The following is a 20259-nucleotide window of genomic DNA, read 5'->3' as shown; positions in this document are numbered from 1 at the left end:
TTCTTAGTTCAGAACCTGGGTAGCGCTTTCTGATTGGCGTCTAAATGTAACCACCAATTAGCAAGCGCTACGCAGGTGCTGAACCAAAAATAGGCCGGCTCCTTAGCTTATATTCAAATAAATATACCAAGAGAACAAATAAAAATTGATAATAGGAGTAAATTAGAATGTTGCTTAAAATTGCACGCTCTATCTGAATCATGAAAGTTTAATTTTGAGTAGACTATTCCTTTAAATATTAATCTCATACAAAGTGCCAAAAAGTAGTTCCACAGGGGTATTGCCACAGACAAGGAAGAGCCTAGAAAGAGACCCTTGTGTTGAAGGTACTAATTTTAACTCATGGTGACTATATAATAAGTTCAGGAAGTTTGGCTCTTTGACTCTTTTTTTATTTTTTTATTATTCTAGTGCCTCCCATTTTATTTTGCCACCATGGATAGCATTCTTCGGTAGAGACAATCCCGTTTGAAAGAAATGTATTAAGTCTTTGGTCATTCAAATTATTTAGCTTGCAGGAAAGGTAATCCACCTTCCATAGACTTAATTTCAAATAAAATTAAACAAGTAAAAGCACTTCTGACCCCATAAACAGAGTGGAAATACAATACTTGCAAACTTACTTAGTCGAGGTCTTGGTCGCAGTACGATTTCTAGTCCCTTTACTTCCAGCGCACAGTTTTCTTGCAGTAATGATGCCCATGGAATGGAAAGAGAGATGCTCTGAATGAAACCTTCAGTCACTTCCAAAGGTGCATCTGCTGATTCCATCAGCTCATTAAGACTCTAAACACATTGGAGATTAAAATAACTGTATTATTATTATAGTTAAAAATATTTTAGAAAACACAGCTTAAAAGTTTAGATTTCTGTGATAAATAATAAAATTTAAAAAAAAAAAGCCAAGCTTAGCTGTTAACAAAACTTCACAAAATCTTTAAACTTGCAAGAGGTCCTTTATTCCTATATATGTAAAGTCCCAGAAACCTAATGCAGATGTTTTCCTTTGCTTTATGCTGGTGATGACTGGCTATGACTATTGGATTTCCAATGTTTTTAGCATTGGGACAATCAATCTATCAGACTCAAATTTCAGAAGACAGTTACAAATATACCGCAATTAAATTGCAGATGTCAAAAAAGTCTTGCTGTCATCATGCACATGTTCAGTCTACATATCAGGTTACTTTTTTTCCCATTTGCTGCAACAGACTTTGCAGAAATTGTGCATAACATCAAATGTCAATGCCAAATGTTTTAGTTTTCAAAATTATGGAAAAACTTAATTGTTGGAAAAGTAAAACATATTTATTGCTCAGAGATGAACTATATAATTTACCATTCCCATTTTTTTTTGATAAATACAATTTAAAAATCTGCATTTCATGCTAAGATAGCAGTATCCAATCCCACAATTATCTATATTTATTTTTTAGCAAACTGTGTCTTATTTGTGATTCTAATTATCCAAACAACATTGGCTTGTTTTAAAAAAATATATATATATATATATATAGTAACAGGTTTTAAAATGTGTATCTATTTAAAATGGAACAGCAGCAGATACACTAAACTACTTGGCTTTAATTTGAAGTTGACATGAACCCATATCGCTTGCAAGCTGGTCAGATCTTGGATTTATGGAAAATTGACATCTAAAAGGAGTCTAATTTTACCAGGACATATTTTGTTTATATGCTTGCAGAAAAGGTTTTCGGTACAGTTAATTGATAGACTTATGGAACCAGGGATATTATAGAAATTACTCATGGGCAAAGTTTCAGGATCCAGCATTAGTTTGTGAAACGAATGCCAAATTTGGCTGCAAGCAGCTACATTTGTTTTCTTGTCGAACATATCAGTGTGAAAGAGTAACACACAGAGATCTGTGCAAATCCAAATCTTTGTATGTGGCACTTTCACACAGTGCCAAAACAAAACAACTGCCGCTGCCTGCAGCCCTATTCAGCATTCGTTTCACAAACTAACCCCCACACACAAAATTCTGACCAAGCCTAGTAAAAATCACAAGCAAACAAACAGTTCACAGTTCCGATGCAAGGAAAGGCAGGGAGAGATATCGGTAATTAAAATAATATATATTTATTTATACTTGCATTAAAAATGTTGACAAGGCACAGCAAACAAAAGGACTTCGGGCTGACGCGTTTCCTGCCTTAACGGCAGTTCATCAGAGCACAAAATTCAGTGTTACCAGCAGGTGTTTAATCAGGTATGGGTCTGAACCTCAACCAATCATAGTAAGCAAATTCAGTGCAAAAATTAACCCTATAATTACTCCGGTTAAAATAAACACCTGAGTTAACTTTCTTACTTATGCGGTTAACACTGTAATAATATCACAAACAACATTTCTTAAAACTAAAAGCATATATACCTATAAAATACTACAACGATTTGCAAACAATGTAAAATATAAATAGTATCACGAAAAAAATATCTTTTATATTTTATTTTTTCGTTACACACTCTAAATAAGATACAGGTAGAGCACAAGACAGCAAACGCAACACTGTAGCTATAAAAATATACAAAGTCAAATGCAACTTAATGTAAATGAGCAAGTGCGTAAGCTGTCTAATGTGTTCCAGTCCTGTAAATATCGAGTGAAAACACAGAATTATATATTCAATAGAATTGTTCAATGTGGGACATTTGTTGAAGAGCAGTAAAAGATAGTTTTAGTTATATCACTATAATAAAGAATACACATATTCTCATATACACCTTACTTAATTCAGCAGTTAGTAAAGCAACAAAATGACATGTAATATCAAATTGAATCAAGTAAGGATTGATCTGGCAGCAAAACAGATTATATTGCAATGAGTCACATAAAGGCATGAGCCAACCTACTAAATGTTTACCTATCAATATATAATCTGATATCACTAATTTTATTAATACCCATAGGGCTACCAGTTTTGAGGGTGTAGATCCAAAAAACCTCCCGCTTGGCGAGAGCTTTATACCTATCCCCACCTCTCATACCTAACTTGACTTGTTCAATACCTTGGAAGTGTTTCGCAACAGGAGTTTTGGGCTCCTCAGCCTCTAGGGACAAAAGATGCTCACGTATTCTATCTTTGAGACCCCTAGAGGTGAGACCAACATATTGAAAATTGCATTGTGTGCACGTAATGAGGTATATTACAAAATTTGAGCTGCAGTTTATCCTCTCACGTATTTTGTATGTTAAACTTGTAGTGCTAGAGGAAAAAGTGTCCCCAGTTAATGCATAATCACAACTTTTACATGGTTTAACTCCACACTTATAGAAACCTACCCTGCCAGGTAGCCAGCTTTCCACTCTACTATTGCTGTTACTCTTAGAACTGAAATTTTTAGCAACCATATCACCTATTGTTTCTGATCTACTAGAAATAAAATTACAATGTTTACTGACTAATTTAAGATCCTCATCTCTCTCCAGTAGGGCTAACCTTCTTCTGATGATGTTGCACATATCATTATATTGTCTGCTGTATTTAGTTATAAAATTGATGCCACGCTGATTACACATTTTGTTATTCCTGTTCTTGTTTTTATTTTTATCATCAAGCAGGCTCTTCCTATCCATATCTGCAATCTTGAAGGACATATCACTAAGATTTTTATGATCATAACCCCTATCGACCAAACGCAACGTAAGGTCATTAGCATGTCTCCAATAGTCCTCCAGGCTAGTGCAATTACGTCGTAACCTCATGTACTGACCTTTAGGTATACCTCTTTTTAAGTGATTAGGGTGTAAAGAATCAGCTCGCAAGATGGTATTCCCAGATACTTTTTTTCTAAAAACCTCAGTAGTTAAAGCAAGATCAGTATGACCTATGAGTACATCTAGATAGGGTATATTGTCTGAGGAAGCACTGTAAGTAAATCCAAGGTTGCTGGTATTGTCATTTAGATATTCAACAAAATTAGTTAACTCATCATCAGTGCCTCCCCACACAATCAGAATGTCATCTATATAGCTAGTATATAGTTTAATGTAGTTTCTATAGACATTCCCTTCACCAAAGATTTTCCAAATTTCAAAATCTGCAAGAAATAGGTTCGCATACGAGGGGGCAAATTTTGCCCCCATCGCTGTTCCCCTTAACTGTAAGAAAAACTCACCATTGAAAACAAAATAGTTATGGTTAAGCAAAAATGTTATTGCCTGCAAAATAAATTCCATCAATTTGTTGTCATATCCAGAGTATCTTTCTAACATTCTCTTAATAGAACAAATACCAAGCTCATGAGGGATACAAGAGTACAACGATATTGCATCAATTGTTGCAAATTTGTAACCCTCTTTCCATTGAAAATCCTGTATTTGTCTAAGTAGATGTTTACTATCTCTAAGGAAGCCTGGTAGAGACTGCACTATGGGCTGCAGTTGAGCATCAACCCATTCACCCAACCTTTCCCCCAGGGAGCCAATAGCTGAAATAATTGGTCTCCCTGGGGGATTGGTAAGAGACTTATGTACCTTTGGCAAATATTTAAATATCGGTACTCTCGGATACTCAACATAAATATATTCCATTACTTTATCAGTAAGTACCGCATTTTCCAAGGCTAGATCTAATAAATGTCTCAGTTCTCTTTGAAATGTGATTGTTGGATTGAATGTAAGCTTCCTATAGGTTAATGTGTCATCCAATTGTCTATAAGCCTCACTAATATAATCTACTTTATCTAAGATTACGATAGAGCCTCCCTTATCTGAGCTAACTATCACCAAATCTGGATTTCTTGTGAGTTTTTCCAAAGCACAGATTTCATTCTTATTTAAATTTCTATGTTTCACATTACCATTGACCTTACTGTTCTCTGTTCTTTCTGATAACTCAATTAGGTCTTGTTCCAAAATCGAATGAAATAATTCTATGACATCATTTCTTGCATGGACTGGGTAAAAATTGCTAGGTACAGTTTTCCTCACAGATTGTTGTTTATCACATACATCTGTTAGATTACTTCCATCCTGCAATGCACAAAGGGACACAATATCACATAGTTCCTCAAAATTACATGTGTTACTCAGAACTTGTGTGTCCGAAGGTGCAGTAGCAGGTTGGATAGTTTCCACAGAGCCTCTGAAATGTTTATTCAGAGTAATTTTACGAATAAAATTTATTTATATCTAATATCGTATCAAACAAATTGAAATCCCTAGTGGGAGAAAAACCAAGTCCCTTAGATAGTACAGCAATTTCATTAGAGTCCAGTACAGTAGTTGATAGATTGATTACTTGTTGTCTTTGTGACCCTTCCTCTTCCACTGGGCCCTGCGGCTCGGATACCTCGGTACAGCTGCTACAGTCTCTATGTTTTCTCCTGGGACTCTTGTCTTTTCTTTTTCTTTTCCTTTTTCCCTTGTATTGTCCATCAAGGTTACCCCGTTTTTTGGTCTAGCACCCCCCTCAATCTCAGCCGATGTAGACATCCTGATAGGTGTAGAGGTTGTGGGTAATACCGGGGATGTAGCCCCTACGGTGGCAGCCGATGTAGAACTGATTTCACTGGGACCGGTGGTATTTTCAAAGCTGGAGAAAGTGACCCTTTTCTGATTCTTGCTTTTGTTACCATCATTAATGTCACCTTTATTGCTCGACTTTTGTTTCCTCCTTTGTATCCGTCTTTCATTGACCTAGTAAAAATCACCCTCAGTCCTACCAAACCAAATATTTCTCAGGTATTATTTTCTGGACTGAAAAACCAAACCTATTAAAAAGGGACACTCATAATAAACTTTCACGATTCAGAGTGCATGCTCACAGGGTATACCTATACTAGTCTATAATTGGCTGATGTCTGTCACATTAAAAAGGGGACAGAAAATTGGAGAAAAATAAAATTTGTCAGAAAAAAAAAAAATCTACTGCTTATTTGAAATTATGAAATGAGTAGCTGTTAAATCATTGTCTTTTTATTATGCACTTGTTAAAGGGATAGTCTAGTCAAAAATAAACTTTCATGATTCAGATAGAGCATGCAATTTTTAGCAACTTTCTAATTTACTCCTATTATCATTTTTTCTTCGTTCTCTTGGTATCTTTATTTTAAAAAGCTGGAATGTAAGCTTAATAGGCGGCCCATTTTTGGTTCAGCACCTGGATAGCGCTTGCTGATTGGTGTCTAAATGTAGCCATCCAATCAGCAAGCGCTACTCAGGTGCTGAACCAAAAATGGGCCGGCTATTAAGCTTCCATTCCAGCTTTTTAAAATAAAGATACCAAGAGAACGAAGAAAAATTGATAATATGAGTAAATTAGAAAGTTTTTGCATGCTCTATCTGAATCCTGAAAGTTTAATTTTGACTATACTATCCATTTAATTATGTAATTCTAATACATTGAGTGGTGATGCTAAACACTAAATAAATGTTAAAGAATAATATTATATTAGTTTAAATACTGAAGAAAAAAGTTTAAAAGTTTTAGTTGATATAAATCATCATTCCTTAGATTTAAAAATGTTATTCAAATTCCTGAAATTTTCATTAGTAAATATGTGATCAAATATTAACCGGCTAGAGTCCTATAAGCATTAAAAAACAAAGCTTTATTTTACAAAGTTAAAAATGGTCAGCTAGGAGAGTCTGAAATGTTTCGGCAAAAGGTGCCTTAATCATATACACACACACACACACACACAGTTGTGCTCATAAGTTTACATACCCTGGTAGAATTTATGATTCCTTGGCCATTTTTTCAGAGAATATGAATGATAACACAAAAACTTTTCTTTCACTCATGGTTAGTGTTTGGCTGAAGCCATTTATTATCAATCAACTGTGTTTACTCTTATGACAACATAAACTACCCAAATGACCCTGATCAAAAGTTTACATACCCTGGTGATTTTGATCTGATAACATGCACACAAGTTGAATGGCTAATAAAGGTAACCATCCTCACCTGTGATCTGTTTTCTTGTAATTAGTGTGTGTATGTATATATATATATATATATATATATATATATATATATATATATATATATATATATATATATATATATATATATATATATATATACACACATACACACACAGGGAGTGCAGAATTATTAGGCAAGTTGTATTTTTGAGGATTAATTTTATTATTGAACAACAACCATGTTCTCAATGAACCCAAAAAACTCATTAATATCAAAGCTGAATATTTTTGGAAGTAGTTTTTAGTTTGTTTTTAGTTATAGCTATTTTAGGGGGATATCTGTGTGTGCAGGTGACTATTACTGTGCATAATTATTAGGCAACTTAACAAAAAACAAATATATACCCATTTCAATTATTTATTTTTACCAGTGAAACCAATATAACATCTCAACATTCACAAATATACATTTCTGACATTCAAAAACAAAACAAAAACAAATCATTGACCAATATAGCCACCTTTCTTTGCAAGGAAACTCAAAAGCCTGCCATCCATGGATTCTGTCAGTGTTTTGATCTGTTCACCATCAACATTGCGTGCAGCAGCAACCACAGCCTCCCAGACACTGTTCAGAGAGGTGTACTGTTTTCCGTCCTTGTAAATCTCACATTTGATGATGGACCACAGGTTCTCAATGGGGTTCAGATCAGGTGAACAAGGAGGTCATGTCATTAGATGTTCTTCTTTTATACCCTTTCTTGCCAGCCACGCTGTGGAGTACTTGGACGCGTGTGATGGAGCATTGTCCTGCATGAAAATCATGTTTTTCTTGACGGATGCAAGACTTCTTCCTGTACCACTGCTTGAAGAAGGTGTCTTTCAGAAACTGGCAGTAGGACTGGGAGTTGAGCTTGACTCCATCCTCAACCCGAAAAGGCCCCACAAGCTCATCTTTGATGATACCAGCCCAAACCAGTACTCCACCTCCACCTTGCTGGCGTCTGAGTCGGACTGGAACTCTCTGCCCTTTACCAATCCAGCCACGGGCCCATCCATCTGGCCCATCAAGACTCACTCTCATTTCATCAGTCCATAAAACCGTAGAAAAATCAGTCTTGAGATATTTCTTGGCCCAGTCTTGACGTTTCAGCTTGTGTGTCTTGTTCAGTGGTGGTCGTCTTTCAGCCTTTCTTACCTTGGCCATGTCTCTGAGTATTGCACACCTTGTGCTTTTGGGCACTCCAGTGATGTTGCAGCTCTGAAATATGGCCAAACTGGTGGCAAGTGGCATCTTGGCAGCTGCACGCTTGACTTTTCTCAGTTCATGGGCAGTTATTTTGCGCCTTGGTTTTTGCACACGCTTCTTGCGACCCTGTTGACTATTTTGAATGAAACGCTTGATTGTTCGATGATCACGCTACAGAAGCTTTGCATTTTTAAGAGTGCTGCATCCCTCTGCAAGATATCTCACTATTTTTTACTTTTCTGAGCCTGTCAAGTCCTTCTTTTGACCCATTTTGCCAAAGGAGAGGAAGTTGCCTAATAATTATGCACACCTGATATAGGGTGTTGATGTCATTAGACCACACCCCTTCTCATTACAGAGATGCACATCACCTAATATGCTTAATTGGTAGTAGGCTTTCGAGCCTATACAGCTTGGAGTAAGACAACATGCATAAAGAGGATGATGTGGTCAAAATACTCATTTGCCTAATAATTCTGCACTCCCTGTATATAAAAGGTCAATGAGTTTCTGGACTCCTGGCAGACCCTTGCATCTTTCATCCAGTGCTGCACTGACGATTCTGGATTCTGAGTCATGGGGAAAGCAAAAGAATTGTCAAAGGATCTGCGGGAAAAGGTAGTTGAACTGTATAAAACAGAAAAAGGATATAAAAAAATATCCAAGGAATTGAGAATGCAAATCAGCAGTGTTCAAACTCTAATAAAGAAGTGGAAAATGAGGGGTTCTGTTGAAACCAAACCACGGTCAGGTAGACCAACTAAAATTTCAGCCACAACTGCCAGGAAAATTGTTCAGGATGCAAAAACAAACCCACAAATAACTTCAGGTGAAATACAGGACATGTGGTGTGGCTGTTTCAAGATGCACAATAAGGAGGCACTTGAAGAAAGATGTGCTGCATGGTCGAGTCGCCAGAAGAAAGCAATTACTACGCAAATGCCACAAAGTATCCCGCTTACAATACACCAAACAGCACAGAGACAAGCCTCAAACCTTCTGGCACAAAGTCATTTGGAGTGATGAGATCAAAATTAAGATTTTTGGCCACAACCATAAACGCTATATTTGGAGAGGAGTCAACAAGGCCTATGATTAAAGGTACACCATTCCTACTGTGAAACACGGAGGTGGATCCCTGATGTTTTGGAGATGTGTGAGCTACAAAGGCACAGGAAATTTGGTCCGAATTGATGGCAAGATGAATGCAGTATGTTATCAAACAGAACGCCTCATTTTCCACTTCTTGATTAGAGTTTGAACACTGCTGATTTGAATCCTCAATTCCTTGGATATCTTTTTATATCCCTTTCCTGTTTTATACAGTTCAACTACCTTTTTCCCACAGATCCTTTGACAATTCTTTTTTTTTCCCGATGACTCAGAATCCAGATACGTCAGTTCAGCACTGGATGAAAGATGAAAGAATATAAATTCTCACCACTGTGGTGAGAATAACCAGCAGTCCAATGGGCCGGGAGTGAATAAAATATAACTTTTATTAGTAAATACACATAAAAGTTCTCTTGTAGAAAACAAGCATAAACAAATATCACAGCCAGTGAAGCAGCCAGCAACTGTTCACCTACTCCAACATGTTTCGTGCCGTTACAGCACTTTGTCAGGGATAGGGTTAACTTCAACAAGCTAAGTTTAAAATACATACGTAATCCAATCACAAGTGTCTAACGTTTTTCTGACCTTTCACCTCATGTGATGTCACAAAAAACGTCATCAATTTCAATTAACCATTTATATGCTGATTCTGGATTACGATTACACATTTTACATTTAAGAATACAAATATAAAAAAATATAACTCTATTGCTGTTACTATTAGGTGATACAGAAAGTGTGGAATGGCGTATATGGTGTTGGGTATTTATATGTGTATCACTCCGATTTTATACTTTTACTTGGCCTTATGAAACCATTACTATGGTCATAGATTTGTTGCTAGGTATTTTAATAGATATATTGTTGCAGCAAAAAGTGGAAAGAATGATACAATGTGATTGTTTGCTAGTCTAGATAGCCGTAACATTTGTCAAATATATGAAATTCTCAGCATATGTGAATTAAAGAAATAAAAAGAAAATGTTATTTCTGGTGCCGTAACCAAATATGTGCGACTTAGATGTGGTTATAATCTACAGAGATAAACATGAAAATAAAAATACAGTGTAGATATAAAGTATAATACTAACATAATTATTAAAATCCTTTTAGTTATTATTTATGTGTTTAACTACACTTGTGAATAACTCAAATGGGATATTGCTTAATGTGCATTTAGACAAAATACTGTGATGAACATACTAGATGTAAATAATTACAAATATGTGTTTAAAAAAAATAATAATACTAATAATGAAAATGAAGTGAGGTGTTAAGTCTGGGTGTCACTATAGTATATCTACTTTAGACAAAGAATCACTTGTGTTTCTCCTAGCATTGACATTCCTTATGCTACAATTCTGAAATACCTTCATTATAGGTAAGAATGGTAGATAAATTATATTGTGTTATTGCCCTGTATATAATTTCATATCTGCTTTTTCATTAATTCCTCTAGGTGCTCCTTATTTTAATGTAAATATCCAATATATTTCACTCTTATTTCATTTCATTTGTCTATTTCCTCCTGTTAGTACCTTCGGTATATGATCAATAGCATTAAAGGAGAAGTAATGTAATGGATTAACATTATGGGAACAAAAATGTCTGGCAACAGGTGTTTTTGGTATGTCTTCAGTAAAAGATAGTAGGTGCTCCCTTTTCCTATCCTTGAGAATTCTTGAGGTACGACCAACGTATTGCTTTTTGCAAAATTGACATGTAATTAGGTAACTACAAATGTAGAGATGTTGCTTTATTTTATATGTTTTTTCTGTTTGACTGGAAGTAAAAATTGTGTCTACATCTGCATATTCACAGGATTTACAAGGTTTAGTACCACATTTATAGAAACCTATTTTTGGTTCCAGCCAAGATCTTCTTGAACTTACTGCCTTGTTATCAAAATGCCTTTCAAGGCTGCCTCCTAGTGTGCTTGCTTTTTTCGGTACGAACTTGTTTTTTTTCTTTTACTTCTTTGTCTAATAATTTGTCTTTGTCAAGAATTGGCAAATTTTTCTTAATAATTGAGCAAATTTGTTGGTACTGCCTGCTATATGGGGTTGAGAAGACCACTGTATTTTGTGTATAGTTGGAATTTTTAATGGTCTTATCTTTTAACAAATCATCCCTGTCCATAAGAAGGACCTGTTCTGCTATATTTTCAAGTGTATCTTCCTTGTAACCTCTGGCTATTAATCTCTTAGTAAGCTCCTCAGCTTGTATTTTATACTTAGAAATATCTGTACAGTTCCTTCGTAAACGCATATATTGGCCTTTAGGGATGCCTTTTTTGAGGTGTTCAGGATGGTGGGAATTGGCTCTTAGAATAGTATTACCTGATGTAGGTTTACGATAGGTCTCAGTTTCAATATGATCTGTAGTTAGTTTAAGTGAAACATCTAAGAAAGGCAATTCTGTTGAACTATTGTGTGTGAATTTTAAGTTCATATCGTTATTATTTATATAACTCATAAAGTTCTGGAGTTGTTCAGTATTACCTCTCCATACCAGTAACAGATCGTCTATATACCTAAAATAGGCTTTTATGTGTTGTTTAAAAGGGTTACTATCTGAATAAATTCTTATCAATTCAAAAAAAGTATACATTAGCATAAGAGTGGGCAAATTTTGCCCCCATCGCTGTACCGCATTTTTGTACATAGAAGTTTCCCATAAACAAAGAATAATTATGTGTCAATAAATATCCTGTGGCTTCAATTTAAAATCCTATAAATTCTGCATCAAAATTAGTTAACATATTCAACATATGTTGTAGGGCAAAAAGCCCTTGAATATGTGGGATGCAAGAATAAAGTGAGGACACATCAATTGAAACCAGGAGGCAATCCTTGTCAATGGTTACCTCATGCAGCATTTTTAGGAGGTGTTTAGTGTCTCTAACATGGCCTGGAGTGATAGCTACAATTGGTTGAAGTTGCTCATCAATAAATGCTCCCGATTCTTCACCTAAAGTATCAATACCGGATATAATAGGTCTACCTGAGGGAGAGGTAGAATCCTTATGAATCTTTGGGATGTGTTTAAAAACAGATACTTAGGGATGGTCAACTCTAAGTTTTTCTGCTGTTATAACGGTAATAAAACCTCTATATTCTGAGTTGTTAAGGAAGGAATCTAATTCCTTCTGGAATTTAGCCGTAGGGTTAAAGCTGAGTTTAGTATAGGTGTGTGTGTCTTCAAGTTGTCTCCGTACTTCTGCAGTGTATTTATCTCTAATCTGAATGACAACTGAGCCGCCCTTATCAGAGTTAGTAATTACCAAATTTTGGTTATTCTTTAACTTATTCCATGCTCGTCTTTCATTTATAGTTAGATTATTTGACTTTCTGAGTTTTTTCTTTTTTATATCCCGATATAAATCAGTAACCTCTTTTTCAACAATTGCGTGAAATGCTTCTAATAGATCTCCTCTCATTTGGACCGGATAGAATTTTTCATTTTTGAATTTTATTTTTGACATTGGGGTGATATGTGTATTTGTGTTAATTCTTACACTATCACTGTTTAAATTCATTAGGTCTATAAGACTACATTGTTCTTCAAAGTTAAGGGTCGGGCTATCTGTAGTGTCTTGACTATCATTTATAGTGACTACTGGATGAAAGATGCAAGGGTCTGTCAGGAGTCCAGAAACTCATTGACCTTTTATACACACACACTAATTACAAGCAAACAGATCACAGGCCAAAACTTTTGATCAGGGTCATTTGAGTAGTTTCTCTTGTCATTATGATTAACAAAGAGTAAACACAGTTGATTGATAATAAATGGCTTCAGCCAAACTCTAATCATGAGTGAAAGAAAAGTTTTTGTGTTATCATTCATATTCTCTGAAAAATGGCCAAGAAATCATAAATTCTGCCAGGGTATGTAAACTTATGAGCATATATATATATATATATATATATATATATATATATATATATATATATATAATCTGAATGCTGTACTTGCAGAGAGAACTTAAAGCATATTTGGTTGTCAACTTTCATCAAACAGTGACCCCCCATAAAAATATGAGGAAAGTTTAGTGGCATAACCAGCCAGATCATCTGTTAAATGAATAGTTTCAGTTTGTCAACACATAGTGTTCTCCACAGAAAATTGTGCCACTCAGGTGACATTATAAAGTAGCCGGCTGGGGACAGTGTTATACCTTTCAATATTATAACATTTTCGGTTATTGAAAAATGTTAAAGTGACATGAAACCCTAAAATATATTTCTTCATTCAGCTAGAACATACAACAACATTCCAATTTATTTATATTATCAATTTTGCTTCACTCTCTTGGTATCCATTGTTGAAGGAGCAGCAATGCACTACTGGTAAGCTAATGACAAGATATATATATGTGCAGTGACCAACTTACTGCTGGCTCCAAGCTCCTGAGCCTACCTAGGTATGGTTTTCAACAAATAATACTGTCATATACGCTGCGGCTCACCCTTTCTGCGGCGTTCACAAAGTCATTCTGTGGCGATTACGATACCTGAGGCCCCTGCTCCCCGGTCATTAGCCTCTGTAACTCAGCCCGCAGCCAAGTTCACCGCAGCAGTCCTTCTGTGTATCCAAGATGGCGGCCACCATGCGGGAGAGCCGGTCGCCTTGGCGCAGCATGGGAGTCCTACCTCCACTTATATTGACTTCAGGTAACTCCTACCAAAAGATGAGGCCAGGTCATGTGATTCATTAACCCCTTTATAAGCAGAGCAGGCCTGTCAGTCAGTCACCTACACCACCGCCTCCGGCATAGACTCCACTGTAACCTACTGTTCCTAAGCCTGCAATTTCTATGCCTGAAAATTTTACTGGAAAGAAGTCTGAATTCTGAACCTTCATAATTGCCTGTGAATTGCTTTTTTCTCTGAAACCACGTACATATCCCAATGACTATACAAAAGTTTGGTCCACTATTACCCTACTCTCTCTTGTCAACCTCAAACCTGGGTTCATCAGTTGTTACACAATAGTCCATATCTAGGGACTTGGGAATCCTTTGCAACTTCTATGCTTACTTTATATGACGACCCCTTGAGACCGTCTGCTGCCAGAGCCGCCTTACGTTCCTTACGCCAAAACAGGCGTCTTGTCGAGGATTATATAACAGACTTTCGTGAATTAGCTCCTTATACTGGTTTCAATGAGACAGGCCTTGTGGAACAGTTACATCTAGGACTTTCAGAACTCTTAAAAGACGAATTGGCAAGAGTGGGCACTCCCACCTCTCTGGAAGAATTAATACTATTAGTAACTCAATTAGATAGACGTTTCCGTGAACAGAAAATGGAACGTACTCAAGCTCTTTCACCTTTACGCCTCACAAGTTCTTCGGGAACACCTTATTCTTCCACAATCACATCTGAGGAACCAATGCAGATTGGCATGGTTCATTGTCATTTGAGGAAGAACGTAAAAGGCGTCATTCCTTAGGTCTCTGTCTGTATTGCGGAAAACCGGATCATCAGCTTAAAACTTGCCCAGTTCGTCCAACCTTTTCACCGGGTAAGGGAACTTTTGCACAATTCTCCTGGAATACAGCAGCTCCTGCTATATCTACTTACCTATTTGTTTCTCTTTCCATACAGTGGGAAAATAAAGAACATGCCGTTACAGCTATTATCGACTGGTGCTAGTGGCTTTATGGATCCAACTACTGCACAATCCTTGAAATTACCAATTAGGGACAAATCCTATCTGTCATTGTTATATGTTGTAGACGGAACTCCTATAAAGACTGGTCCCGTCTGTCACAAAACAGATCCCATAAATTTACTCATTGGAGAACGCCATTTTGAAACAATTTGTCTGGATCTTGTATCCTCACCCATGTTTACTCTCATTCTTGGACTACCTTGGCTTTCACCCATTATCCATTCAATGAATGGGAAAAAGGTACACTCACATTTTCCTTGAAACATTTCAATACAACTGGTCTGTTATCTGGTTCTACCACCATGATGTCCCTCATGTCTCCAGCCTCTACCATTCTTCCTGAGAAACATACTGAATACTCTGTGTTCAATAAAAAGAATGCAGACATTCTACCACCTAGATGTCCATATGATTGCCTTATTGATCTACTCCCTGGGGCTCCGATTCCATATGGACGTATTTTTCCACTTGCTGAAGCTGAACTGAAACACCTTAAAGAATATATTTCAGAAAACCTGGCCAAAGGATTCATTAGACCCTCAACCTCACCTGCCAGGGGTGGGATCTTTTTGTTGGCAAAAAAGATGGAGGTCTTCATCCTTGTGTTGATTCCCATGCCCTGAATAATATAACCATCAAAAACCGGTACCCCTTACCACTGATACCAGAACTACTGGATCGACTTCGGAGAGCTTCTATATTCACCAAAATAGATCTACGTGGGGCATACAACCTAGTGCGTATGCGTGAAGGGGACCAGTGGAAGAAGGCCTTCAGAACTCGTTATGGGCATTTTGAGTACCTGGTTATGCCCTTTGGTATCTGCAAAGCCCCAACACTTCCTTAATGACATCTTCAGAGATGTTTTGAATTCCTTTCTTGTCATCTACCTAGACAACATCTTGGTATTCTCCGATTCAACACACTGAACATGTAAAGAGGGTTCCTCAACATCTTTGAGACCATGGATTATATGCCAAATTGGAAAAATGAGTCTTTGACATAAATAGGGTAGAATTCTTGGGGTATGTCATCACCCCTGGTTGTATACAAATGGACTCTGGTAGTCAAGACCATCCTAGATTGGCCCAGTTCCACAGATAAAAAAGTTGTACAGAGATTTATGGGATTCCAAACTTTTATTGACGCTTTATACGTGGATTCTGTCAGGGTTCTTGCCCTGCTTTGTTTGCCATGTGCTGCTGGCAGCCATTTTACTCACCTCTCTTGCTGACTCTGGTGCATAGTGTGTGATGCTGCTCATTTCCTGCACACCCTTTTATGGCCAGACTGGTGTACATCATCCATGTGAGACAGGTTGCAGTCTCAGAATTGTGATGTCATCACTTATTATTTAAAGGGCCTCTTTTCAGTATGCTTTGCCCTTGCGTTGTCTCAGACCTGTTTGTGAGTTCCAGTTCCTGTGTATTACCTGGCTGTCTGACGTTCCTCCTGGTTCCTGATCCCTGGCTTGTTCCTGACTCAGCTGTTCTCCTTGTTCCCGATTCCGGCTCGGCTTGTCTGGCTACCAGCTCTGGTTTTGACTCCTGGCTTGTTATTTGACTTGTGGACTTTTTATTATTTTTTTGCTATTAATAAAAGGTGTGATTATTTTTGCACTTCTCGTCTCAGTCTGATTTCTGGCAGCTTGACAGATTCTCCCAAATATGTGCCCCTATTACTATCCTCACCAAGAAGCAAGATAAGTTCACCTGGACACCCAAGCTCAGGAAGCCTTCGACACTCTAAAGAAACTCGTTAGTCAACCTCCTATATTGGTACAAATCAAATACCTCCAAAGCTTTCTTTCTTGAAGTGGATGCTTCCAACATAGCAGTAGAAGATGTTCTATCACAACGAGGAGACAAAGACGAACGCCTTCATCATGCGGCCTTCTTTTCCTGTAAGTTGACACCTCCTGAAAAGAACTATGATGTGGGAGAAAAAGAGAATAGCTCCCTATCAAATGTACCGTAGAAGAATGGTGACATCTATTGGAGGGGTCCTCCTTTCCTATCACAGTGTACACTGATCACAGCAATCTAGAGTATCTACGTTCAGCTAAACATCTTAAGCCACAACAAGCCAGATGGGCCCTATATTTCTCTCGATTTCCTCTACAGATCATTTATCAACCAGGCTCAAAGAACCAAAAAGCAGATGCTTTATCCCAAATGCATGACAACATAGAACCAGTTTCCACTACCCTAGACAACATTCTATCACCACAGCATTTTCTTGCTGCTCAAGTAAATCTGCTAGATAGAATTTGAAAAATTGACCCACCTATGATAGAGCCACCACTTACTTTGAAGCAAGGCTTATGGTACCATGGTTCCCAAATATTAGTACCCCCACCTCTTCAACCAGATATTCTCAATCTGTTCCATGACTGCAGGCTATGGAGGGATCACTAGAACTTTAAACTGTATTACTCGTTACTTCTGAGGGCCTAGGGTTAAACAAGAAACCAAAGACTATGTCCTTTCTTGTGATGTATGTGCTCGTACAAAAACTCTTAACACCAGACCCACTGGGCTCTTACATCCTGTCTCGTTAGCCTCTGGTCCATGGACAGATATTGCCATGGACTTCATAAAGGATTTACCACCTTCTCATAAATGCAACACCATTCTAGTGGTTGTGGATAGGTTCACAAAAATGGCTCATTTTATTCCTACAACTGGTCTACCTACTGCAGCCAGAACCGCAACCCTTTTCTTACAAATAGTCTACCACCTTCATGGTGTACCCTATTCTATCATCACTGACCGGTGTACACAATTTACATCACGTTTCTGGTCTCCTTTTTTTTTTTAAACATCTACGGATACAACAGAGTATGTCTTCGGCCTATCATCCTCAGTCCAATGGCCAAACTGAACGAACCAATCAGACTTTGGAACAATATCTTCTCTGTTACACTTCATACCTACAGGAAGATTGGTTATCGTTGCTGCCAACTGCTGAGTTTTCATACAACAACCACATTCACCATTCTACATGCTAACTATGGTTACTATCCTCTTGCCTTGCCAGATCTTCCATGTCCAACAAATGTTCCTGATGTTGCCCAACGAATGAACACCTTAAGACAACACAGACAATTGTTACGACAAGCCTTAATTACGGCTCAACAACGCCATAAGAGACATGAAGATAAACTAAGATCTCTGGAACCTCCCTATATGACAGGAGATAAGGTATGGCTATCAACTCACAATTTACACTTGTCCTGTTCATTCAAAAAATTAGGACCACGTTACATAGGACCATTCAAGATAACCAAGATGATCAATCCAGTAGCTGTTCATTTGGATCTTCCTCCAATATATAAATTACACCCTGTCTTCCATGTCTCTCTACTTAAGCCATAGAAACCCAATAGGTTTCCTTTGCGTAACTACGCTTCACCTGCTCCAATTATCGTCAACGGCTCTGAAGAATATGAGGTCAAGGAAATCTTAGATTCCATAAAATGCCATGGCCGTCTAGAGTACTACGTTCATTGGAAAGGTTATGGTCCAGAGGAACGATCTTGGGAGCCAGCCAAGAATGTTCATGCACCAGCTAAAATAAAGGCATTTCATCGAAAACATCCAAGTAGACCTATGCCAGTTTGCGCCCTGAGGTCACGCCTGCAGAGGGGGCTCTGTCACATACGGCGGTGCTCATCTGTTCTGCGGTGTTCACAAAGTCATTCTGTGGCGATCACGATACCCGAGGTCCCTACTCCCCGGTCATTAGCCACTGTAACTCAGCCCGCAGTTGAGGTCACCGTAGCGATACTTTCGTCTATCCAAAATGGTGGCCGCCATGCGGGAGAGCTGGTCACTGTGGCGGAGCTCAGGAGCATGGCTGGAGGGTGGGGCAAGGAGAGTGAGGTAACCAAGATGGCGCAGAGTCCTACCTCCTCTTATATTGACTTCAGGTAACTCCTACCAACAGGTGAGTCCAGGTCATGTGATTCAGTAACCACTTTATAAGCAGAGTAGGCCTGTCAGTCAGTGCTTGGTTGTTTTGCACCCTGCTTATGAACTCCTGGCATTTAATTCCTTGTGAATCCTGTTATTTGTACTTCATGACTTTTGCTTATCCCTGACTTCTCTGATTGCTGTCTGCCTTGACCTTTGGCCTGTTTGACAATGATTTTACCTCACCCCTTTTTGGATAACTTGTTCTCTGGACATTTGTGCTTGCTGCTGCTTTCCTGCATTTGAGTTCCAGTTCCTGTTCTAATAAACCTCAACAGGTTGTTACAGATACGAAGAGAAGTAAGCCAGTACTCTCCCCAGAAACTTTTTAGCGGGTGCACCACCTGGCTGATTTTACTGACCACCCAGCTAAACTTTTAGCCATATTATGCAAAATGAGTTAATATTAAATATGTTCAATTTTTTGTTGCACAAATTATCATTAAATACATATTACATTTTGCAATTAATGTGTGCTTTGGATAGCTGAAAATGATATAGTTTTACAAAATATTACAGTGCCCCCACCCGGCTTCTTCATAATACCACCCAGCTGTGGAGAACACTGTAAGCTAAGTAGATAATATAACTAAACTGGAAAGTTGTTTAAAATTATATGCTCTGTTTGAATCATGAAAGAAAAACTTTGGGTCTCATGTCCCTTTAAAGGGACATTATACACTCATGTTTTCTTTGCATAAATGTTTTGTAGATGATCTATTTATATAGCCCATAAAGTTTGTTTTTTTAAATAAATGTATAGTTTTGCTTATTTTTAAATAACATTGCTCTGATTTTCAGACTCCTAACCAAGCCCCAAAGTTTTATGTGAATACCGTCAGCTACCTTCTCCAGCTTGCTCCTGTTTGTGTAAAGGGTCTTTTCATATGCAAAAGAAGGGGGAGGGGGGAGTGTCTTATTTGCCACTTGCAGTGGGCTTTCCAGCTACCTTTTCAACAGAGCCAAACTGACAGCTTCTAAGTAAATTTTTAAACAGTTTTATACTGGATTTTTATATCAGTATCTGTGCATCTTATTCTTTATAGTAGTGTCTATTACATGCAGTTATATGAAAATGAGTGTATACTGTCCCTTTAAGCTATCCAAAGTACACACCAACTGCATAAATTAACATAATTTGATTTAAAGGTATAGCAAAGTCAAAATTAAACTTGCATGATTCAGATAGAGCATGTCATTTTAAGACACTTTTAAATTCACTTATATTTCCAAATGTGCTTTGTTCTCTTGCTATCCCTTGTTAAAAAAGAATATGCACATATCCTACACTAGTGGGAGATAACTGCTGATTGGTGCCGGCACACATTTGTCTCTTGTGATTTGCT

At 37.5% G+C, this 20259-nt stretch overlaps 1 protein-coding gene across 2 annotated transcripts in view; it reads right to left on the bottom strand.

Moving 5' to 3' along the window:
• Positions 1-20259, bottom strand: part of ATG2B (autophagy related 2B) — a 516631-nt gene that overhangs the window by 492348 nt on the left and 4024 nt on the right. For both annotated transcript variants that reach the window (XM_053697497.1, XM_053697498.1), the window contains exon 2: positions 624-786. In XM_053697497.1, coding sequence (XP_053553472.1) covers positions 624-786 — 163 coding nt within the window. The remainder of the gene's footprint in view (positions 1-623; positions 787-20259) is intronic.

The sequence above is a fragment of the Bombina bombina genome, chromosome 1, assembly GCF_027579735.1.
Source record: "Bombina bombina isolate aBomBom1 chromosome 1, aBomBom1.pri, whole genome shotgun sequence".
Lineage (NCBI taxonomy): Eukaryota > Metazoa > Chordata > Amphibia > Anura > Bombinatoridae > Bombina > Bombina bombina.
The sequence above is the reverse complement of the archived record's forward strand: the minus strand, read 5'-3'. Positions and strand labels throughout refer to the sequence as shown.